Source organism: Agelaius tricolor, unplaced genomic scaffold (assembly GCF_023055355.1).
Source record: "Agelaius tricolor isolate 1412-34295 unplaced genomic scaffold, bAgeTri1.0.p SCAF_112, whole genome shotgun sequence".
In the NCBI taxonomy this organism is placed as follows: Eukaryota; Metazoa; Chordata; class Aves; order Passeriformes; family Icteridae; genus Agelaius; species Agelaius tricolor.
Genome location: NW_027269372.1, coordinates 181,806 through 204,994, shown reverse-complemented (window position 1 = coordinate 204,994; position 23,189 = coordinate 181,806). Strand labels below are relative to the sequence as shown.

The window sequence follows — 23,189 nt, the reverse complement described above, 5'->3', positions numbered from 1 at the left end:
ATAAATGAGGGGTTGGGGGGTTTCATGGGGGTCCTGGGGGGATTTAGGGGCTCTGGGGACTCCTGGTCAAGGCTGGGTTTGGTCACTTCCCTCAGCTCCACAGCATAAGAGGGGACAAATTTGGGGTGCAGGGGGTTTAATGGGGGTCCTGAGGGGCTCCAGGGCTTCCTGCTGGATTTGGTGACATCCTGGAGCTCCACGTGAAGTGAAAAGAAATTGGGGTCTGGGGGTCCTGGGTGGGGTTTTGGGGGGGCTCTGCGGGTTCTTGTTAAGAACCAGATTTGGCGATTTCCTGCATCGTAAAAGCGGCCAAACCTGGGGTGCAGGGGGGGGCTTGGGGGGAAGTGGGACGGGCACCCACCGGTGCCCCCGTGCCCACCCCGCAGGTGCAGGGGGCCGTGGGGGTCCTGTTCAACGTGGGCACCGAGGACATCGCGCTGGAGGAGCGGGGGGCGGCCGTCAGCGATGGGCGCTTCCACGTCGTCCGCTTCACGCGCAGCGGCGGCAACGCCACGCTCCAGGTGGACGGCGGCCCCCTGCACGAGCGCTACCCGCCAGGTACCCCCCGCCGCGCCCCGGGCACCCCAGGGCCCCTAGAGACACCCCCAGGTACGGCCCAGGTGTTCCCCAGGGCTCCTACAGACACTCCAGGTGTTCCCCCAGGTACCCTCCAGGGCTCTTACAGACCCCACAGGTACGCCCCAGGTACCCCCAGGTGTGTTACAGATCCTACAGGTGTTCCCCAGGGCTCCTACAGGTACCTCCCAGGTACCCCCAGGTACCCCCAGGTACCACTCAGGGCTCCCCCAGACACCCAAGGGACACCCCAGGTGCTTGGGGACACCCCTATGGCACCTTGAGACACCACAGGGACACCCCTATGGCACCTGTAGGGACCCCAGGGCACCCCCAGAGCCCCTTCAAGCCCCCCATGGCACCTTCAGACACTCCAGGGTCACCCCAGGTGCTTGGGGACACCCCAGGGCCCCCCCTAACGAGGGCACTAATGAGGCAGCGCTAACGAGGGGTCCCACGGCCACCCCCCCGCCCTTCCTCCGCTAATGCCCCCCTAAAGGCCACATAAACCCCCCGAGGGCCAACCCCACCCCCCCACCCCGGTGACACCGCGGCCAGGGCTGGGGACATCAGCAGGGGCGTCATGGCTGTGGGGACACTGACGGTCACACCGTGGTCACAGCGTGGTGGCACCACCGGTGACACCTGTGGTGGCACTAAAGGTGACGTGATGGTTGTGCCACCGTCCCACCATGGTGGCACTGGCAGTGACATCTTGATCCCATCATGGTTGACACTGATGGTGACACCGATGGCGCCACCAGTGATGAGGTCATGGTCACATCATGGTGACATTGATGGTGACACCAATGGTGCTACTAATGATGATACCACGGTCCCACTATGGTGACATTGATGGTGACACCAAGAGTGCCGCTAATGATGACACCATGGTCCCATCTTGGTGACACTAATGATGCCACTAATGATGAGGCCACAGTCCCACCATGGTGACGCTGATGGTGACACCAATGGCAAGGCCATGGTCCCACAGCGGTGACACCAACGATGCCACTTAGACCACGGTCCCATCATTGTGACACCAATGATGCCATTGGGACCATGGTCCCATCTTGGTGACATTGATGGTGACACCAGTGATGACACTAACAATGAGATCGTGGTCCCACCATGGTGACACTGATGGTGACGTCAATGACAAGGCCATAGTCCCACCATGGTGACACCAAGAGTGCCACTAACAATGAGACCATGGTCACATCTTGGTGACACCAGTGATGCCATTGATACCATGGTCCCATCATGGTGACATTGATGGTGACACCAAGAGTGCCACTAACTGGTCACTATATGATGACACCATGGTGCCATCTTGGTGACACTAAAAATGCCACTGAGACCACGGTCCCATCTTGGTGACACCAACGAGGCCATTGGGACCACGGTCCCATCATGGTGGCACCAATGATGCCATTGATACCATGGTCCCATCATGGTGACACCAACGAGGCCATTGGGACCACGGTCCCATCTTGGTGACACCATGATTCCATTGGGACCACGGTCCCATCATGGTGACACCATGATTCCATTGGGACCACGGTCCCATCATGGTGACACCAATGATGCTGCTGAGACCACGGTCCCACCTTGGTGACACCAACGATGCTATTGGGAACACAGTCCCATCATGGTGACATCGATGGTGACACCAACGATGCCACTGACAATGACAGCACGGTCCCATCTTGGTGACACCAACGATACCACTGACACCATGGTCCCATGATGGTGACACCAACAATGCCATTGAGACCATGGTCCCATCTTGGTGACACCAGCGATGCCACTGACACCACGGTCCCATCATGGTGACACCAACAATGCCACTCACACCATGGTCCCATCTTGGTGACACCAACGATGCCACTGACACCACGGTCCCATCTTGGTGACACCAACAATGCCACTGACACCACGGTCCCACCACAGCGCCGCCGCCGATGCCGCGGTGCCGCCGTGCCGTGACACGGTGACACGGCCGTGACGCCGCCGCCGATGCCCCCGCCGGTGCCACCCCGTGCCGGTGTCCCCGTGCCCTGCCCCGTGTCCCCGTAACGCTCTTCTCCTCCCTCCGAAGGCAGCGGGGACAGCGAGCGGCTGGCGCTGGCGCGGCAGCGCATCCCCTTCCGCCTGGGGCGGGTGGTCGATGAGTGGCTGCTCGACAAAGGTAACGGCAGCGAGCGCCCCCCACACCTGGGCACCCCCCACACCTGGGCACCCCCCCACACCTGGGCGCTCCCCACACCTGGGCACACCCGCTTGTGGCCGGGACCCAGAGATTTTGGGGTCCCAGGTGTCTGGAAGCCACTGATTTGGGGAGTGTCTGGGATCCCCCAATACCTGGAGGCTCCCACACCTGGGCACCGCCACACCTGGGCACCCCAGAATGTGGGGACTCAGGTGGGCGGGGCCCACCTGTTTGGGGTCCCAGGTGTTCGGGGATCCCCGGCATTTTGGACCCCGATATTTGGGGGTCGCAGCACCTGGGCCCCACAGGTGTCCAGGAGCCACGTCCCGGAGGACCCCGTTGTCCAGGGACCCCCCCAGGTGTCCGGGGAGAGAGCCCAGGTGTTGGGGGAGGGGCCAGCCCCTGCCCCGCCCCCTCATTACCTGGTTAAAGGGATGCTAACGCACCTAACGGCCCCCCTAAACCGCGCTGAGCCCAGAGCCCCCCTAAAGCCGCATAAACCCGCTAAACCCCCTAACCCACACCTGCCCAGCACTGCCCGGGGCCGGGGCTGCGCCAGGTGTGCGCAGGACAGGTGTGCGCCAGGTGTGCACCACGGCTGGGGCGTGCTCCAGGTGTGCACCACGGCTGGGGTGTGCGCCAGGTGTGCACCACGGCTGGGGCGAGCACCAGGTGTGTGCCAGGTGTGCGCCATAGCTGGGGTGAGCACCAGGTGTGTGCCATGGCTGGGATGTGCACCAGGTGTGCACAGGACAGGTGTGCATGAGGACAGGTGTGCACCAAGGCTGGGGTGTGCACCAGGTGTGCACAGGACAGGTGTGCATGAGGCCAGGTGCGCACCAGAGCAGGTGTGTACCAGGTGTGCACCAGGTGTGTACCAGGTGTGCACCAGGTGTGCACCAGGTGTGCACCAGGTGTGCAGCAAGGCCAGGTGTGTGTGAGGAAGGTGCACAGGTGTGTCCGCCCTGCAGCCCCAGGTGTGCACAGGAGCCGCCCCAGCCTCGCACGCCCCGGCCCCGCCCACAAGGGCCCCTGCCCCTCCCCCCCGCCCCAAATGACCCAAAATTGGCCGAATTGAGCCCGAGCGGAGCCGGGGGCCGGGGGGGGCGTTGGGGTCCCTTTAACTGCCCGGGGGGGGAGGGGGGTGGGGGTGGGAGGGGGGGCGGGGCTACTCCTTGTGCGAGGCACACCCAGGTGTGCCCAGGTGTGCGGGCGGGAGGGGAGGGTGGGCGTGGCACGGTGAGGCAGATGGGGCAGTGTGGGGGCGTGCCAGGTATGGGGTAAGGCCATGCCAGGTGTGCCAGGTGTGGGGATAAGGCTGTGCCAGGTGTGGGGTGAGGCTGTGCCAGGTGTGCCAGGTGTGAGATAAGGCAATGCCAGGTGTGCCAGGTGTGGGGATAAGGCAGTGCCAGGTGTGCCAGGTGTGGGGATAAGGCTGTGCCAGGTGTGGGGATAAGGCCGTGCCAGGTGTGCAGCTGCCGTGTCCATCCATGGGACAGTGTCAGGGTGCCAGTGTCAGGCTGAGCCAGGTGAGCTGGTACCTGGTGTTCCAGGTGTGCCAGGTGTGCAAGCCCCCCCTATCCATCCATGGCGGGGGTGTGTGAGCGTGGGGCGACAGTGTCAGGGTGATGGCGTTGAGGTCACAGTGTTGGGGTGACGTTGGGGGTAGCACAGGTGACACAGGTGACCCAGGTGCGCCAGTACCAGGTGTGCGAGCCCCCCCTCTCCCCCCAGGCCGGCAGCTGACCATCTTCAACAGCCAGGGGGGCATGTGTGTGAGTGGGGTGACAGTGTCAGGGTAGCACAGGTGACACAGGTGACACAGGTGAGCCGGTGCCAGGTGTGCCAGGTGTGCGAGGCCCCCCTCTCCCCCCCAGGCCGGCAGCTGACCATCTTCAACAGCCAAGCGCGCGTGCGGGTGGGGGGCCGGGACCGCGGCCGCCCCTTCCAGGGGCAGCTCTCGGGGCTCTACTACAACGGGCTGAAGCTGCTGGCGCTGGCGGCCGAGGGACACCCCCGCGTGCGGCTTGAGGGGGACCTGCGGCTCGTGGGGGACCCCCCCCCGCCCCCCGCGCCCCCCGGCGCCACCCCCGCGCCCCCCGACATGGCCACCACCATCATGGAGACCACCACCACCATGGCCACGACCACCACCCGCCGCGGGCGCTCGCCCACCCTGCGCGACACCGTCGCCCAGGTAAAGCAGGGAGGGGGCAAAATGGGGGTCTGGGGAGTGGGGAGCAGTGGGACAGGTAAATGGGGAGTGGGGAATTGGGGGGGGGAGGGTTATGGATTGAGGGAGGGTCCTACCAAGGTCAGGGTATGGGGGGTAAAGGGGGGAGGGTCTGCAGGGAATTTGGGGGAGGATGGGGGGGTCCCAAGGGCTGGATGGGGGGCAGGGGCGCTGTGGGAGGGGCAGGTAGGGGGGGACCCCAGAAAGGGGCTGGATCCCGCACACCTGGGTGCGCTCAGGTGACCCCTGACACCCCTCCCTGGATCCTGGGGGGGTTTGGGGGGGTTTGGGGGTCCCCAGGCCCGGGCTGACCCCCGCCCCAATGTCCCCCCCAGAACACGGACGATCTCCTGGTGGCCTCGGCCGAGTGTCCGAGCGATGACGAGGACCTGGAGGAGTGTGAGCCGGGCACAGGTGGGTGCTGCTCCGGGGCCCCGGGCACACGCGTGTGGCACGGCCTGGCACGCGCGTGTGGCACGGCCGCAGAGCCCGGGGCTCTTCCCCAACCCCCTGGCGGGGCTGAGACCCCCACACAGGTGTCGGGGTGTGCACACGCACAGGTGTGAGGGAGTGCACACGCACAGGTGTGAGGGGGTGGGTGCGTTGCACACGCGTGTGAGCAGGGAACGAGCCAGGCTGTTCACTGCAGGGAACACGCGGGTACGGGAGCTGCTCACACACCTGGACAGGTGTGCACACACAGACACACACACACCTGGACAGGTGCACACAGACACCTGGACAGGTGCACACGCACACACCTGGACAGCTGTGCACACACAGATACACGCACACCTGGACAGGTGTGCACACACCTGAACTATTCACACACATCTGCACAGGTGTGCACATACCCACACACACACACACACACCTGCTCAGGTGTAGACATGTGAACTGTGCACACACACCTGGACAGGAGCTGCTCACACACACACAGACACAGGTGTGCATACACACCTGAGCTCACACACACCTGAGCTCACACCTGCCCCACAAACTCGGCACCCCCTTTGCACACTCAGGTGCCCCCTTTGCACACTCAGGTGCCGCCCCTTTGCACATGCCCTCCCACCTGTGGCCCCGCCCCCCACCTGCACAGGTGTTCCCGCCCATTCCGAGCACACACCTGAGCCCAGGGGCTGTGCAAGCCCCGCCCCCACCCCCTGCTTCCCCTGACGGACGGACACTTGGACGCTTGGACACTTGGACACTTGGACATTCGGACTCTCGGACAGACAGGGAGGACCCCCCCGGTCTGGGGTCACCCCATGTGACACCTGCGCTGTCACACCTGCGCTGTCACACCTGCGCTGCCACCAGGACCTCAGTGAGGACCCTCCCCCACCGCCAGTGTCACACAGTGACCCCCTGGACACCCTCAGGTGTCACCTGGACAATGGAGACCCCCCCGGACACCTGGGGCCTCAGTGGTACCCACAGGTGTCACCTGGACAGCCGGGTGTGTCCCCCACAGGTGTCCCCAGGACACTCTGGTCCCACAAAACCCCACTTGTGGGGAAGGGGTGGCAGCAGTCAGGGGAAGGGAGGAGGAGTGGGGGACAGACAGATGGACAGTGGACGGACAGTGGACAGACAATGGATGGACAATGGATGGACAATTGACCGTGGATGGATGATGGACAGTGGTCCGTGGATGGATTGGATGGACGGATGGACAGATGGATGGATGGATGGATGGATGGATGGATGGATGGATGGATGATGGATGGATGGATGGATGGATGGATGGATGGATGGATGGATGGATGATTGGATGGATGATTGGATGGACGGACGGACACAGGGATGGATGGATGGATGGGTTGAAGGATGGATGGATGGACAGGGGGACAGATGGATGGATGGATGGATGGATGGATGATGGACGGATGGACGGACGGCTGGATGGATGATGGATGGACGGATGGATGATGGATGGATGGATGGACAGATGATGGATGGATGGATGGATGGATGGATGATTGGATGATTGGACGGACGGACGGACGGCTGGATGGATGATGGATGGACGGATGGATGATGGACGGATGGATGATGGATGGATGGAATCAAAGACAGGTGGACACATGGATCAGGATTGGATGGACACAGCTGGGTTTAGGGATGGCTGGATGGACTCAAGGATGGATGGATGGATTCAAGGATGGATGGATGGATGGATTCAAGGATGGATTCAAGGATGCATGAATGGATTTAGGGGTGGACAGATGGTTCATGGATGGATGGATGGATGGACAGATGGACAGATGGATGGGTGGATGAATTCAAAGATGGATTCAGGGATGGATTCAAGGATTCAGGGATCCATGGATGGATTTAGGGATGGACAGATGGTTCATGGATGGATGGATGGACAGATGGACAGATGGATGGATTCAAGGATGGATTCAGGGATCCATGGATGGATTTAGGGGTGGACAGACAGTTCACAGATGGATGGACAGATGGATGGATGGATGGATGGATGGATGGATGGATGGATGGATGGATGATGGATGGATGGACGGATGGATGGACGGATGGATGGACAGATGGATGGATGGATGGATGGATGGACAGGTGGATGGATGGATGGATGGACAGATGGATGGACGGATGGATCCGAGGCTGATGGTCAATGGCCGGTGGCTGATGGCCGGGGGCCGGTGGCCAGTGGTGGCCGGCGGTGGCCGGGGCCGGCCGGGGCCGGGCGCTGGCGCCGCAGGGGTGGCCGCGGCACCTTCTCACCGAGTGTCTCTTCTCTTCTTTTCTTTTTGTTCTTTTTTTCTCTTTTTTCTCTTTCTCTCGTTTTTTGTGTGCTTTCCCTTCCTTCCTGCAATTTCTTTTTCCTCCACGCTAAAATCACCCGGCCCCATCCCGCGATGTAAGTTGACGGCAGCGCCGCGGTTTGCTCTTAAAAAAAAAAACAAAAAACCGAGAAAAAAAAAAAAAAAGTAGAGGAATTAGCTAAAAACGCAAAAAAAAAAAAAAAAAAAAAAAAAGAAATAAGTAACCTAGAGCGGAGCTGGCGCGGAGGCGGCCGGAGGCGGCGGGGGGGGGGTCGGGGGGCGCAGCGGGGCGCGGCGGCGGGGGCTGACGGGGGTCCCCCCGTCCCCTTTCTGTCTCCGCAGGCGGGGAGCTGGTGCTGCCGGCGTCCCCGGGCCCCCCCCGCGCCCCCCGCCGCCCCCCGCGCCCCCCCGGGCTGCGGCCCCGACTGCGACGAGCCCTCGGGCTTCGCCTCGGGGGAGGCGGCGGACCCCGACCCCGACCCCGGCCACGCTCCCGGCCCCGAGCAGCCGCCGGCCGACGACGAGGACTTCGCGGGGCTGGGGGGCGGGGGGAGCCCCGAGGCCGCCGCCCCCCCGGCGGCCACGGCCGCGCCCCGCGGCGCCGGGACCGAGCCCACGGTGGCGGGCGCGGCTCCGCCCGGGCTGGTGCCGGCGGGCGAGCGGCACCCGCGGGAGGGCGGCGCGGGCGGGGGGCGGCGCGGGGGGGGTTCGGCTCCTCCCGTGACCCGGCGCCCCCCCGTGCCCCCCACAGCCGCGCCCGGAGCGGTGGAGGTGGTGCGGGAGGCGGGCGGCACCACCGGCATGGTGGTGGGCATCGTGGCGGCCGCCGCGCTCTGCATCCTCATCCTCCTCTACGCCATGTACAAGTACCGCAACCGCGACGAGGGCTCCTACCAGGTGGACCAGAGCCGCCACTACATCGGGGCCGCCCCCGCCGCGCCCGGGGGGGGCCCGGGAGGGGCTCCCGGGGCCGCGTCCCCGACCCCGCCCGCCGGGACCCCCAAGGAGAAGGCGGCGGCCGCGCCCCCCAAGGCGCCGGGCAAAGGGCGGCGCAACAAGGACAAGGAGTATTACGTGTGAGCGGGGGGGGTCTCCACGCGTGTCCCCCGACCCCCCCCGGCCCCCGCCGCCATCCCCGGGGGGATTTCACCTGCCCGCCCCCCCGACCCCGCCGCAGCGGGGGCGCCTCTGTGGTCTCTCTCTCTCTGTGTGTGTGTCCCCCCTCCCGCCCCCGACCCCGCCGCGGGAACCGGGGGGCGGCGCGCGTGGGGGGGGGCGCGGGGGGCGCGCGGGACCCCCCCCTCCCTCCCGAGAGGGGCGCGGGAACCCCCCCCTCAAACCGCTCCCCTTCCCAACTTCGGATCGGTTTTTTACCGCCCCCCCCTCGCCCCCTTTCCCCGGGTATTTCTTTGGGTTTATTTTTTAATTTCGAGAGCCCCGATTGGCGTCCGGACCCTCCGGGGTCCTGCCGGGACCCCCCAAAAGCCGCCCCGAATCCCTCCGAGCCCCCCCGGGCCGCCCCCCCCGCCGCGCACAGAGGAATACACGGTTCTATACTTCGTACAGCGGCTCCGCCTCTTCCTGCGCCGCCCCCGGGACCCCCCGAATGCGCCGGGACCCCCCAACCTCCCCCCGGGGAGGGGTCCCAGCCCTCCCCTCCGCCAGGGGGCGCCTCCCCGCCTCTCCCGGGCCCCGCCCTCACAGTGACGTCATCCTGCCGGCCCCGCCCCCTCCGCCCACCCGTGGCGCTTCCGCCCCGCGCGCGGGACCGGCGCGAGGAGCGCGCGGAGCCGTGACCCTGCGGTGACCCCACGGTGACCCCTCCGTGACCCCGCTCATGGACGGGGAGGGGGAGGCGGAGGGGGAGGGCGCGTCCGCCCCGCCGGGCGCCGCCGGTGAGGGGGCGGGGCCACGGGAGTGGGTGGGGCCGCGAGTCCGGGTATGGGCGTGGCCGTGGGACCCCCGTGGGTGGGGGTCGTGGGGAGCTTTGAGACCCCCGGGGGACCGTGGGACACTTTGGGGGGGTGGTCTGGGGGAGGGCGTGGCCGTGGGACCCCCGTGCGTCCTTTGGGTGTGTCCCGGGGTGTGTCAGACTGGGGGGTGGGCGGTCCCGGGGCAGGTTTGGGGGTCCCGAGTGGGTTTGGGGTTCTCTGGGTGGGGGTCTCAGGGGCCTCGGCGCCCCCAGCCCTGCTGCACCTGCCGGGGCTGTGTCAGTGCGGGGGAGGCGGTGCTTGTTGGGAGTTGTGGGGGTCCCGGGGGATGTGCGGGGGTCCCGGGGGATCCCGTGGGTTATGTGGGGGTCCCGGGGGGGTCTGACGCCCCCCGGCGCCCCCAGCCCTGCTGTACCTGCCGGACGGGTCGGCGCTGCCGCTGCCGCTGGAGCCGCCCCCGGGCCCCACGGCCGCGGAGCTGCTGCGCCGCCTGCAGGGGGCGCTGCGCCTCCCGCCCGCCGCCGGCGACGCCCTCGCGCTGTGGTTGGGGTCGGAGCTGCTCGGTGAGGGGGGGACAGGGGGACATGGGGGGACATGGGGACACATGGGGACATGGGGACATGGGGACATTGGGGGGCCAGGGGGACATGGGGGGACATGGGGACATTGGGGGGCCAGGGAGACATGGGGGGATATGGGGACATGGAGGGACAGGGGGACATGGGGGACCGAGGGACACATGGGGACATGGGGGGACACAGGGACATTGCGAGACACGGGGACATTGGGGGGACATGGACATGGCGTGGTCACAGCTCGCACTGTGGTTGGGGTCGGAACTGTTCGGTGAGGGGGGACAGGGGGACATTGGGGGACCAGGGGGACATTGGGGGGACAGGGGACATGGGGGGACACGGGGACATTGCGGGGACAGGGGGACACAGAGGGGAAGTGGGACCATGGGGATATGGGGGGGTCGTGGGGTCACAGCTCGGTTCTGAGCGGAGCTGCTCACTGAGGAGGGGACATTGGAGGGTCCCATGAGGGACAGGGAGACGGGAGGATCCCCTTGGAGGATGGGGTGGGGGGGGGTCCCTATGCCCGCGAGGGTCCCTGTGGGGGTCTCCGCGGGTCCCCAGGTGGGTGCCAGCCCTGCGTCCCCCCCAGAGGTGCAGCTGAAGCCGCGGCACCGACCCCTGCGCCTGGTCCGGCACTGGCCGGAGCTGCTGCTGCGCTTCAGCCTCGGCTCGCCCGCGGCCATCGCCCAAGGTGAGGGCTGGGGGGTCAGGGGAGGACCCTTTGGGGACGGGAGGGTCCCCTCGAGGGTCCCACTGACCCCCTGCCCCCCCAGATGAGCCGTGTCTGCAGCTGCGCAGGAACGTGTTCTTCCCTAAGAGCCGTGAGCTGGAGGTGAGGGGGACAGGGGGGTCCCCGGTGTGGGGGGATCTATGGCAGGGGGACACGGGGGGGTTCAGGGAGGGGTCTGCGGTGGTTCAGGGGTCTCTCTGGGTGACCTGGGGGTGTCTGTGGCTCCCAGCTGCAGGAGGAGGAGCTGCTGCGGTTGCTCTATGAGGAGGCGCGGGAGCAGCTGAAGGGGGGGCGCTACCCCGTGGACCCCCCCGAGGCGGCTGAGCTGGGGGGGCTCAGCTGCCGCCTGCGCCTGGGGCCCTTCGAGCCCGGCCGGCACACGGAGCTCAGCCTGCGGTCAGCACCGGCCAGACCCTGCCCACGGGACCCCCGCCCACGGGACCCCTGCCCACGGGACCCCTGCCCATGGGAACCCCTGGCACTCCCTTTGGGACCCCACCTGGGACGCGACCACCCACGGGATCCCCTCCACCTGGGACCCTCCACACCTGGGACCCACCCACGGGATCCCCTCCGGGACCTCCCCACCCCACGGGACCTCCATCCCCCGGCCACACGGTACCCCCTGAGCCCCATGTTCCGCCCGTGCCCCTCCCGGTCCCCTCCTGAGCGCCCGGTGTCCCCCCCAGGCCGCTGCTGGGGGAGCTGCTGCCGCCGGGTCCTCCTGCCCGCTGGGGGGCGCTGTTCCGGCGCTCGCGGGAGCCGGGCCCCGCCCAGCGGCTGCTCGAGGCGTTTGCGCGTGCGCCGGGCCCCGAGGCGCCCCCTGCCGGATTGTACCGGGACTTCCTGCGCCGCTGCCACGCCCTGCCCGGCTACGGGTGAGGGGGGGGAGACCGCGGTTAGAGACCCCCAGGGGACACCCCCCAGTTAGAGACCCCCAGGGGACATCCCAAATGAGACACCTCAATGGGACACTTCCCACTTAGAGACCCCTATGGGACACCCCCCATGGGACACCTCCCACTGATGCCCCCAAGACCCTCAGGGAACCTCACCAAGACCCCTTCCAGGGACACCTGCAAACCTCAGGGACACCCCCCCAGATTGATGGGGACCCCCTCCAGATCAACAGGGAACCCCAAAAGAACCCCCCCTCCACCTGTCCTGCCGCCCAGAGATATCCAATGTGCCCCACAGACCCCCAGGGAGCTCTCCCAGGGACCCCCCAATATCTGAGCCCCACAGACTCCCCCAGACCCACAGTGACCCCCCCAGGGCTCCTTCTAGACCCCCAAGTTCCTCCATATCCAGGCCCTCAGGTATTGCCCCCAGCATCTTCACCCCACACTGCACCTGGGGACCCCATGAATTTGGGGGGGACCCAGAATTTGGGGTTGGGGGTGACCCAGGTGTGTCCCCCCCCCTCTCCAGGTGTGCCTTTTTCCCAGGAGCCATTGAGCGGCCGTCGGGGGGGCTGCTGGCCCGGGGGGGGCTGCGCCCCGTCAGCGTGGCCGTGGGGCTCGAGGGGGTCACCATCATTGACCCCCGCCAGAAGGTATTGGGGGGGGCTGGGGGGCGCAGGATGGGGCTCAGGGGGGCTCTGTGGGGGCAGGATGGGGGTCAGGGGGACTCTGTGGGTGACCCCCCCGCCCCGTGCCGCCCCCCAGCATGTGCTGCTGTCCCTGACGTACCCCGAGCTGTGCTGGGAGCTGGTGGGGGCCGTGGGGCAGGACGGCGACCCCGCGGGGCAGGAGGGGGACCCCACGGAGCCCCCCCAGCTGTGGTTGGAGTTCGATGGGGACCACGAGGGAGCCCCCGTGAACCGACTGCTGCGCGTGTTCTCCCCGCAGGTGCGAGTGGGGGGCTCTGGGGGGGAATTTGGGGGGAGCAGGGGGAGGGTTTGGGAGCGCTTTAGGGGGCAGCTGGGTGGGGTCCCTGGGGGATCAGTTTGGGGGTGTTTGGGGATCCTGGGAGGGTCGGTTTGGGGGTGTTGAGGGATAGTTTGGAGGCCCCAGGTGTGGGTTTGGGGGTCCTGGGATGATCCAAGGGGTGTTGGTTTGGGTATCCCTGCAGTGTGCTTGGGGTTCCCAAGGGGGTCGTGTTGGGGGTCCCGGGGGGGTTTTGGGGGTCCCTGGGGGGGTTCCCAGAGGGGTTTGGGGTGCCTTGGGTGGGTTTGTGAGTCCCGGGGGGTCTCTAGGGGGGCATCCCGGGGGGGGGGAAGGTTGGGGGGTCCCGGGGGGTCTCGGTCTGGTGCTGACAGCGCCCCCAGGCGGAGCTGATGAGCGCCCTCATCGAGTGCTGCATCGAGCTGGGCGGGGCGGCCCCGCCCCCCGAGGAACAGGCCCCGCCCCCCGCCGGCGCTGAGGCCACGCCCCCCGAGGCGGCCGGCCCGCGTGGCGCCCCCTTGCGGCGGCAGGAGAGCGTGACACGGCCCCGCCTGCAGCGCCTCGCGACCATCGACTACGTGCGGGAGGGTGCGACAGGCGACAGCGGGACATGGGGGACAGCAGGGACTTGGGGGGCATTCGGGACATCGGGGACATTGGGGACATCCGGGATATGGGGGGCATTCAGGACATGGCGGGCATTCAGGACATGGCGGGCATTCGGGACATGGGGGACAGCGGGGACATGGGGGGCGTTCGGAACTTAAGGGACATGGGGTACATCCGGGTCATGGGCGGGGGGGGACATGGGGGACAACAGGGAACATGCTGGACATGGGGGACATGGAGACAAGGGGGATATCAGGGACATAGGGGACAACCGGAACATGAGGGACATCAAGAACAGTGGGGGGACATAGGGGGACATGGGGACACACACACATGGGGTGACCCCAGCTTCTGGGGGGGATAGGGGGCATAGAGTTGAGGAGGGGACACAGGAACTTCCGGGGAAAGGGAGGGTGGTCACAGGGACATGGGGGACACGGGAGGGGACAGGGACCTTGGGGGGAATCTGACAAGCAGGGGACACAGGGTACAGAGTGGTCTGAGGGAACATGGCAGGGAGGGAATTGGGACACTCGGGGGTGGCACAGGCGACCCCGAGGCGATTCCTGCCCTAAATCCCACCCCAATGTCCCCCCCAGGGCAGGAGCTGCGGCGGGTGAAGCCCCCCCGGCGCTCGGCGTCCTTCTTCAGCCGGGGGGGGGCCGGGGGCGGCTCCTACAGCCCCGTGGCGGGGGGCACAGGGGGGGCCGGCTCCGAGCAGGGCTGAGCCCCCCCGAGCCCCCCAAACCCCTCCCAGTTCAGACTGGGAGCACTGGAAGCCCCCCCCTCCTTTGTACTCAACACCCCCCAATAAACTGCACTGCCCCCTGCCCCCTCTCCCCAGGCAGGGTTTGGTGGAATCTGGGGCAAATCGGGATCGATTTGGGGCCAATCCAGAGCAGTTTGAGGCAGTCTGGTACCAGTTTGGGGATGATTCTGAGTGATTTGGGGCAGATCAAAGCTGATTCAGGGTGGTTTGCAACTTATTTGGGGTGTTTGGGGTTAATTCGTGACAGGTTTGATCTAGTTTGGGATATTTGGAGCTGATTCTGGATCATGCAGAGCATTTTCCAACCAGTTCCTGGGGGGTCTGAGGCTACTTTCAGTGGAGTTGGGACATTTTGGGGCCAGTTCTGGGGGGTTTGGGGCCTATTCCAGGCAGCTTGGGGTCCATTTAGGGGGGTTTGGGACAAGCTGCAGCAGTTTGGGGCCAGTCCTAGGGGGTTTGGGGCCAATTCTGGGGGGTTTGTGGCCAACGTAGCCAAATGGCTGCCCCACGTGACAGGAGCGGCCATTTCGGGCTGGGGACTCAGGGACACGCGTGTGTCACACATATCACACCTGTCACCTGTGTCAGGGGCTTCTGTGTTGGGGAGGCTTCTCCCTCTCATTAGCACTAATGAGACCTTTGGGACAAATTCCACCATTTTTGGGGCAAGTCCTGCTGATTTTGGGGCATTGCTCATTGTCCATTTGGGACCTTCACAAATCCACCCAAAATCCCCCTATTTCACTTTTTAACCCCATTTTCCTCCCTTTTCCCACCCAGCAGGGCTGTGTTTATCCAAAATATCAAATTTTCTACCCTTAAGCCCCACACGCCTCCACTCTGCGGCAAAACTGCCTCAGTCCTGAATAATTTCATTTTCTTAAGGTGCTTTTTAGAAATTTAAGGATTTTTTAAGGGAGAACCGGTGAGAGTTTTGTGCTGTGGGAGGGGTAAGTGTTACCGGGGCCTAAAGAACACAAAGAAACTGCTCTGAAATCCAACATTTAGAAACTAAAAAATGAAGAAAATATAAATATTTGATAGGATAAAGAAATGCTTTGGAATAAATGTTATCTGAGGGAAATCGTGAAGGACGCAGATCCCCCCCCGCCCCGCCTCATGGAGCTGTTCCCGTGGGAAGGCGCCATTTTGGGGGGGGAGCGGGTTATGGCTGAATAAAAATTATATTTTTCTGAGGAAAATAGGACATTTCTGATGTAAAACTTGACGTTTCTGAGGTAAAATTTGACATTTCCGAGGCAAATCGGGAACTTTCTGAGGGAAATGAAGCATTTTTGATACAAATCAGACACTTCTGAGGGAAGACATTTTCGAAGTAAATAGGACATTTCTAAGGCAAAACTTCTTGAGGGAAATCAAATGTTTTTGAGACAAACCAGACGTCTCAAGAGGGAAGTGAGACACTGATGAGGTAAAATCAAACGTTCCTGAGGAAAACCGGACATTTTCTTGGGGAAACCGATCATTTTCTGTCGAAGTCGGCCATTTCTGAGGCAAATGATATTTTCCTGGAGGAACTCGGGCTTTTCTGAGGTAAAACCAAGGAGAAAAGGGTAATTTTTTTTAACCATTCAGCCTCTCCGGACGCCGCAGAGGTGACTCGGCGCTTCCCCCGCCCAATGCGGAGTGCACGGAGCGATGACGCCGCACTCCTGCACCCAGCGCCGCCCCCGCGGCGACTGCGGCAAAGCCAAGGGAGGGGCCTGGTGAGGGGGCGGGGTCTCCGTGTGGATCCGCCCACTGACGCATCACTCGTGGATCCCTCCGCGCGCGGATCCCTCCGCCGGCCACATGTCCGGAGGTCACTTCACACCGGCTCCTTCCCGCGGATCCTTCCGCCGGATCCTTCCGCGGCCGTTCCCGCCCCCAATTTTCTTTTTATTTGCCTGTAAAATGGGCGTGGAGGAGGGGCAGAATGAAAGTCGGGGCTGTGGGGGAGGGGAGGAGCGGGGGGGAGGGGGTTTGTGCCCATTTAGCGGCGGCTTGAGGGGCCCCGCAGAGGAGGGGACGCGATGAAGTTCCCCCCCTGTACGTGCCCCTTTTCGTGAGGTAATTTTTGTGCGAAAAGTCGCTAAAAAGGATCGGGTTTTAAAAAGCTGGGAAGTCTCAATGAAATGGTGGATTTAGAATGAAGAATTGAGGTGGTTTTGCATCAAAAACCTACTAAGAAAGAGGGCTAGGGAGACTGGAGGGGCAGCCTCCCGCTTTGGGTTAAAAAGCGGCCATTTGGGTTTAAAAAGCAGCTGAAAAGCTGCAGAGTTTGGTTTAGTTGTGATTTTTGAGAGCAAAACCTGTGTCGTGTGCCCCAAAAATGGCTTAAACTCACCTTAAAGTGCTGTTGAGGCTCTTTAGAAGTTTTAGTGCTATCCCAGCTTTTAAAAAAATCTAAACCTGATTTTTATTCTATTTTTTTTTCCTAAGAAACACTCAAGATTTGGTGAAGAGCATCTTTCTAGAGGGAAATGTTTTAAAATGTCCTTTCCAGGCTCAGCTCCTGAGGAAAAAGCAGCTTTGGGGGTATTTTCATGCAGAAAACGTGAACTTTGACCGTGTCAAGAGTTGCTAAAATGATTTAAAATTTTAAATTATGGCTTAAACCAGCTGCAAATGGGCAGAGTATTGCTGTAAAAATGATCATTGAGATAAGCCTTCCCTAAAATCAGGGTATTTCTGGGGGAGGCCTTTTCCTGCACCTGAAATGGGGGGGGAAATTTACATTTGAGAGCCTTAATGGTGGAATAGCCCAGAAAATAATTAATAATAATAAGGAAAATTTTTCTCCTGCAGGAAACGCCCCAAAAATGTCGGAACAGCTCCTCCCACACCCCCAAAATGCCTCATTGTTTTCGTCAGCAGCTTTAATTAGCCCCAGAACAGCTTTAATGAATGATAATTAAAAGGTTGGGGAGGGGGGTTGTCCCCTCCCTGCCAGCATTCTTGGGGTGTCATTTCCTGCCCGGAAACGCCTCAAAAAGCCAAAAAAAAGTGTTTTAAATTGCCTTAAAAATGCCTTAAAATGCCTCAAAATAGTGAGGGTTTATTCCATTTATTGAAAACAGGGACTTCCATGACTCAGCATGGCCTGAAATGGGGTGAAACACAAAGATTTTGATGCATTTCTGTCGTAGAAAAGGAAATTAAAATGGTGGTTAGGGCTGTGCTGGATCAGGGTGGAAAAAAGGGTTTAAAAAGGGTTGTTCAGGCTTTTGGGGGAACAAAAACTGGTGAAAATTTAGGCTTTGGGGTCTGCGTTCCCTCAAGAACTTTTTTTTCCTCAAGATTTGTGACCCTTTTGAGGAGAAACGGCGCCTTTTTGGCAGCGGCCCAGCCCCGTGACGCAGCAAAAAAAAAAAAAAAAAAAGAGTAAAATGAATGAATAAAAAACCAAATAAAAAACCTCTTAAGCCACCCGGGAAGGTCGAAGCGAGGGATTTTAGGGCAGAATTGGCCAAACCGAACAAAAAAAAATCTCTGTTAAATTTAACCATTTTCGTACTGGACCGCGTGGGCCGGCCAAAGGCCCGCGGCCTCGTGCGGGGGGGGGGGGGGGGGCACAGTTTGTGAGGGGAAAAAATCGAAGAAAAGGGTAAAAAAAGTGAAATAATGAAAAAAGAAGCTTTTTCACACTGCGGGCGGTAGATTTTGGGGGGGATTTTGGGGGTTGCTGCCCTTTTTTGGCGATTTTAGGGACTATTTTGTCGCCCCCGCGGGGGCGGTGCTGGGCCGCTTATAAGGGAGGGCCCCGCGCCGGCTGCGCCCGGCCGAGAACCAGCCCCGACACGGCCCAAATTCGGCTCAAAATCGCTTAGAGCTGCTCGATTTTATACAAAAAAAGCTCCTAAAATGGCTTTATTTCTTACCGAGAGCTCAAAAAATGGCTTTATTGCCTATGAGAAGCTCTTAAAGCTGCGATATTTTATAGAAAGAGCTCCAAAGACTGCTTTATTTCATAAAAGCAGTTCTTAAATCTTTATTTAAAGAAGAGACAAAAGCTGTTTCCTTTAAGGAAAACTGAGCTCTTAAAGCTGCTTGGTTTCTATATAAATCCTTTAATTGCGGCAATTCCACTAATGGGAAAAGCCGGGGCGAGCCGGGGCACTTTTAATTGAAAAAAATGAATGAAAAACCTTAAAAAAGCTCTTAAAGCTGGTTTTTATTCAAACCGAAGCTTCTAGTGCTGGTTTTTAAGAAATCGCTGCTTTCAAAGCCGATTTCTGGGAGAAAATGCAGCTCTCGCAGCTCTTTAATTCTTAAAATATCCTAATGTGATATTTTCAAAAAGCCGGAGCAAAGCTGGGGCGATTTTACTTAAAAAAGAGCTTTTTAAGCTTCTTTAATTTAAAGAAAGAAAAAGCGCTTGATACGCTGTTTTCTGCTAAAAAAGCTCCTAAATTGAATTTTATTTTTAAAAGCTCCTAAAGCTTTTTAAAAATGTAGTTTTGTCCCCAAGTGGGGCCGGGCCGGGCAGCGCAGGCGGGGGCGGCCGGTTTGGGGTGAAATGCGGCATTTTCAGGATCAGGATGGATTGAGAGGAGCCAATTTTGAGGGAAGAGCAGGAAAACTGAAGAGTGAAGATGGAGTCGGCAGGGAAAGGAAAAGTTTTTCTTCGCAGTGGCCCCATCTGGAGGGAAAAAAGGACTTTTTGGTAAAATGGCGGCAGGGGAGGAGCAGAGAGAAGAGAGGAAAAAAAGGAGAGAAAGACAGAAAATAGAACAAAAGAGAGAGAGAAAATAGAAGAAAATCAGAAAAAAAAAAAGAAAATAGAAAAACTTAGAAAAAAGAAAACAGAAACAAAACTGAAAAAATAGAAATTGGAAAAAAGAAAATTGAAAAAGCATAGAAAAAATGGAAAAAGAAAATAGAAAATTATAGGAAAAAAAGAGAAGAAAAATGGAGAATAGAAGAAACTAGAAAAATAATTAGAAAATTTGAGAAAATAGAAGAAATTAGAAAAATGAAAATCGAACAAATAGAAGAATATAGAAAAATAATAGAAAAATGAAAATAGACTGTAAATAAATAGAAAAAAAATGCAATTAGAAAAATGAAACTAGAAAAAAAGAAAATAGAAAATTGTAGAAAAAAAAAGAAAAACCCAAGTGCTGAAAATTTGAGAAGATGGAAGTGAAAGAAAACAGGGAAAAAATCAGAAGAGAGAAAATAGAAGAGAATAGAAGAGAGGAGAAAGAAAATCAAAGAGGATTTAGAGGAGAAAATAGAAGCGAAAAATAATGAAAAAAAGAAGGATAAAGGGAGAAAAAGGAAGAAAAATCACGATTTGGGTCCCGGAGCCAGGAAAATTGAGGAATTTGAGGAAAATGCCCCAAACGGAGCCGGAGGCAGCGGCCGGGTGAGGCCCCACCCCCCTCCGGGGGTTTGGGAATTTTGGGGGGATTTGGGGGGTTTTGGGGTTCTGTCGTTTCAGGCGCCGCCGCCGTCGCCCCTTCCCCTTCCCCCTTTTTCTATTAAACTCCCCAGAAATGGGGAAAAACCCCCCAAATTCCTCCAGCGCCCTCCGGCTCCGCCGCTCCCGCCGGCGCCGCTCAGTAAGTGTCCAAAATCTTTTGTTTTTATCCCAAAGGCGTCGCGCGGGAGGGGCCGGTGATAAAAAAAAAAAAAGGGAGAGAAACGATCAAAGAAATGTTTTGTATTTTTGTTTTTTTGGGAGGGGGTGGGCAAAGAGGGAGGGGGTGTCTCGAGTTTTTTTCCCCCCTCAGGGAAGCAGCAAAACACAGGGAAAAAAAGGCAAAAAAAACGGTGAGAGAAAGCCGAGGAAAGGGAAAACAAAACAAAAAAAAAGAGGATTTAACCAGAAAAGGCCAGTCTGCACTCAAAACGCGCTCAGGAGATTCCGGCAGGGATTTGAGGAGAAAACCCCCAGATCTGGGGAATGCAGAGAAGTAAGAGTCGATTTAATTTCATTTTTTGGGGAGGTCGGTTTTTGGTGGGTAGGGGGCGGTTTTGGGGTGTTTTCCGCCCTTTCCGCAGCCGCAAGTGAGAGGAGTCAGCAGCATCAAAAAGAAGCTTTTTTGCCCCAAAGTGAAGCTGGAAGAGCAGGAATGAGGCTCCGGGAGCTTTCCTTAGGAAAACAAAAGTAAAACCCCCCCAAAAAACCCCGCGGAGGGAGGGGCTGGAGCAGGCGTGGGGGGAGGGGACAATAATCATGTTTTCAGGTTTTTTCTCCAAAACCAGCAGCAGGAATGCTTAAATTTAGACTTTTGTCCCCAAAACGAGTAAGTGTAGGAGCGAGCAAGGGGCGGGGGAGCCTCAAATTTGAGGCAAAATCCCCCCCCCCCCAAAATCGGCGGTGGCAGGTACCGGGTGCGCCCCTCCCCCACCCTGAGCCCCCCCGGGACCCGCGCGGGTGGGGTGGGGGGAGGGGCGGCGGATTTGGGGCGATTTCGGCCGGTTTGGGGCGTCGGGAGGCGGGGGGAGCGCGGGGACCCCCCCCGGACGTGGCATGCGGGCACCTCCCGACCCCAAATCCCCCCGAAACCGGCGGAAAACCGCGACCTTCGGGCGGTTTGACCGATTCGGCCGCTTTTCCCCCCAAACATGGATTGTGCTGACAGGGTGTGTGTATGTGGGGGGGGTCTCGTGGGTGTTTTTTGCAGCCCCGCCGGCCCTGCCCCCGCCTGAGGAGCCTCCAAGAGCCAGAATGGGGCAAAAAAACCCCAAATCAGGGTCTGCAGGAACAGTAGGGAGCCAGAAATTGGTATTTGTGCCGCTTTCACCCCAAAATGGGCCACTCCAGGGATGGAAGGGGAGGAGGGGGAGCTTTGGGTTTGGCTGCTTTGCCCCCCCCCCAATTAAAAAAATCCAAAATTGCTAAAATTGCCTCAGAATGCGCTGCTCGTAGGGCCCGCCCCCAAGCTGCGAATTTTAACCAAAACCAGGGGTTTTTCCACCCAAAAAAAAAAGCTTAGTCAGCGCCTTCGCATGGTGCCTTGGGAGGGGGAGGAGCTTTTGAACCTTTTTCCCTGGATTTTCCCCCAAAGCAAAGGGATGGAGGAGCAGGTGTTGGGGATGGGGGGTTGGGTGTTGTCTCTCTCCCCTCCCCACAGTGACAGTGCCAAAACCGCCTTGATTCGCCCTAAAATGGACAATTTGCTCCAAAAAAAGGCTTAAAAACTAGAAATCCCCCCCAAAATAAGAGGCAGGAAAAGGTGAGCCAGCAGAGTAAGTACCGGCGGGGCCCCGGGACGCGCCGACCCCAAAATCCCCCGTTCTCGGCCCAAGCTGCGAGGGGGGCGCGTGATTAACCCCAAAATCCCCGTCTCGGAGCTAATTCTGCGCCGGGGGCGCGCGTGGGACCCAAAGTGGCCCTTTCTGAGCCCGTTTTGCGCCCGGATCGCGCGTCCGACCCCAAATCCCCGTTTCTGACCTCGTTGTGCTCCGGGAGCGCGGGATTAACCCCAAATGCCCCGAGCTGAGCTCATTTTGCGCCCTAAATTCCCCTTTCCGGCCCAATTTTGCGACCGGGACGCGCCTGTGACCCCAAATCCCCGTTTCTGAGTCTGTTTTGCGTCTGGGCCGTGACTCTGACCCAAAATCCCCATTTCTCTGCCCAAATTGCGCTGGGGGCACATGCTGGGCCCCAAACCCCCCAAACCACCCATTTTTGGGTGTGCTCTGGCCCCAAATTCCCCACATTTTGCCCCATATCGCATGGGGCGGGGCCAGAGACGATTTGGGGAGGTTTTTTTGTTTTTTTATTTTTCCCGTTTCGGGAGGTTTTTTCTTTTCCTGAGAAAACTTTTCCTGGTTTTCTCAGGTTTTGCTTTTTCTCCTCTGGACCCAAAAAGGCCGAAAAAAAAGCAAAAGGCGCCGGTGGTGGCACCCCCGGGACCCCCCGGGGCGGGGTTCGACCCCTCGCGGCGCCGCTGCTGCTGGCCTGGGGCCCTATCGCGACAGAGACCCCCCGATACCACAACAGAGAGCCCCAAATCCTGGTGGATACCCCCCCATTTCTCCTCCTTGACTTGGGCATCTCACAATCCAGAGAAAAGGGTGACCCCTGTATCCTGACAGGGATCTTATATCGCGACAGGAGCCCCCATATTGTGATAAGGACCTATTAGCGTGATGGGAACCCTCCCTTCATTTATTCACATGGCTTTGTGTGCCCCATGGTACAGGGAGGTGGTGATTCCATGTCGTGACAGGGACCCCTCTTGGTAACAGGGCTCCTCATATCGTGACAGGGACTCCTTATTGTGACAGGGACCCCCTGTTCCCCATTTTCCCAGAGGCCCACACCGGGTGACCCACAGTTCCTGGACAGGGGGTGCCCCATATCACGACAGGGATTGTCTATCGCGATAAGAACTCACATTCTGCAAGGGCTTTGTATCCTGACAGGACCCTGGATCGCTCTGAAGAGGAGGATGGAGACAGGAACCCCCTGTCGTGACAGTGCTCCTGGATCACGACAGGGCCCCTGTGCCAAGGACCCAGGACCATGAGGGGGCGCTGTATCGCTGGGAATCCCCAGTATCGTGACAGGACCCCCTATCAATAGGGACCTTCAATAAACTGCAGAGTCCTGACCGGCCTTGTGTCGTCATTGGGGCTGGGGGGGGCGGGGGGGCGGTGACTGTGTATATGACGTCATTGCCTGTTCCCCCGACATAGCAACGCGGCCTGGGTCCGCTTGGTGACGTCACCGCCGCTTCCTGCCGCGTGTCCTTTGCAAGCCCCGCCCCTCCCGCTGGTTTTGGCCTTGCCTCTTTTTCGCCCCGGCCCTCCCTCGGTCCTGGCCCCTCATTGGTTCTTTTAGGCCCCTCCCCAGTTCCTTATTGGCTCTTCCAGGCCCCGCCCTTAGTACCGCCCATTTTCCACCCCCGCCCTTT

General features: G+C 60.1%; 2 protein-coding genes and 1 long non-coding RNA gene across 3 annotated transcripts in view; 2 read left to right on the top strand and 1 right to left on the bottom strand.

Annotated features, from left to right (window-relative positions):
- The window catches only part of LOC139586326 (neurexin-2-like), a 37,467-nt gene extending 28,455 nt beyond the window's left edge, over nt 1-9,012 (top strand). The window contains 4 exon segments of the mRNA XM_071419622.1: nt 387-558; nt 4,666-4,985; nt 5,357-5,435; nt 8,565-9,012. Coding sequence (XP_071275723.1) covers nt 387-558; nt 4,666-4,985; nt 5,357-5,435; nt 8,565-8,893 — 900 coding nt within the window. The 3' untranslated portion in view covers nt 8,894-9,012.
- A 525-nt stretch (nt 9,013-9,537) lies between these two features.
- On the top strand, nt 9,538-19,055 carry FRMD8 (FERM domain containing 8). The gene is made up of 10 exons (XM_071419624.1): nt 9,538-9,708; nt 10,149-10,307; nt 10,912-11,013; nt 11,096-11,154; nt 11,282-11,448; nt 11,742-11,930; nt 12,484-12,607; nt 12,720-12,902; nt 13,322-13,526; nt 14,147-19,055. Exons 1-10 carry the CDS (start codon nt 9,651-9,653, stop codon nt 14,272-14,274), a joined length of 1,374 nt encoding a protein of 457 aa, XP_071275725.1. The 5' UTR covers nt 9,538-9,650; the 3' UTR covers nt 14,275-19,055.
- Nucleotides 15,680-23,065, bottom strand: LOC139586334 (uncharacterized). Its single transcript, XR_011677705.1, has 2 exons — nt 16,664-23,065; nt 15,680-16,223 (listed from the first exon to the last, which is right to left on the bottom strand). It is a non-coding gene; the product is annotated as an uncharacterized lncRNA (long non-coding RNA).
- Nucleotides 23,066-23,189: the final 124 nt, after the last annotated feature.

Coding starts and splice junctions, on each gene's coding strand:
- FRMD8 (XM_071419624.1), top strand. CDS start 9,651: ATGGACGGGGAGGGGGAGGCGGAGGGGGAGGGCGCGTCCGCCCCGCCG. Junction 10,308..10,911: donor GTTGGGGTCGGAGCTGCTCG/GTGAGGGGGGGA, acceptor CGTCCCCCCCAG/AGGTGCAGCTGAAGCCGCGG. Junction 12,903..13,321: donor TGCGCGTGTTCTCCCCGCAG/GTGCGAGTGGGG, acceptor CAGCGCCCCCAG/GCGGAGCTGATGAGCGCCCT.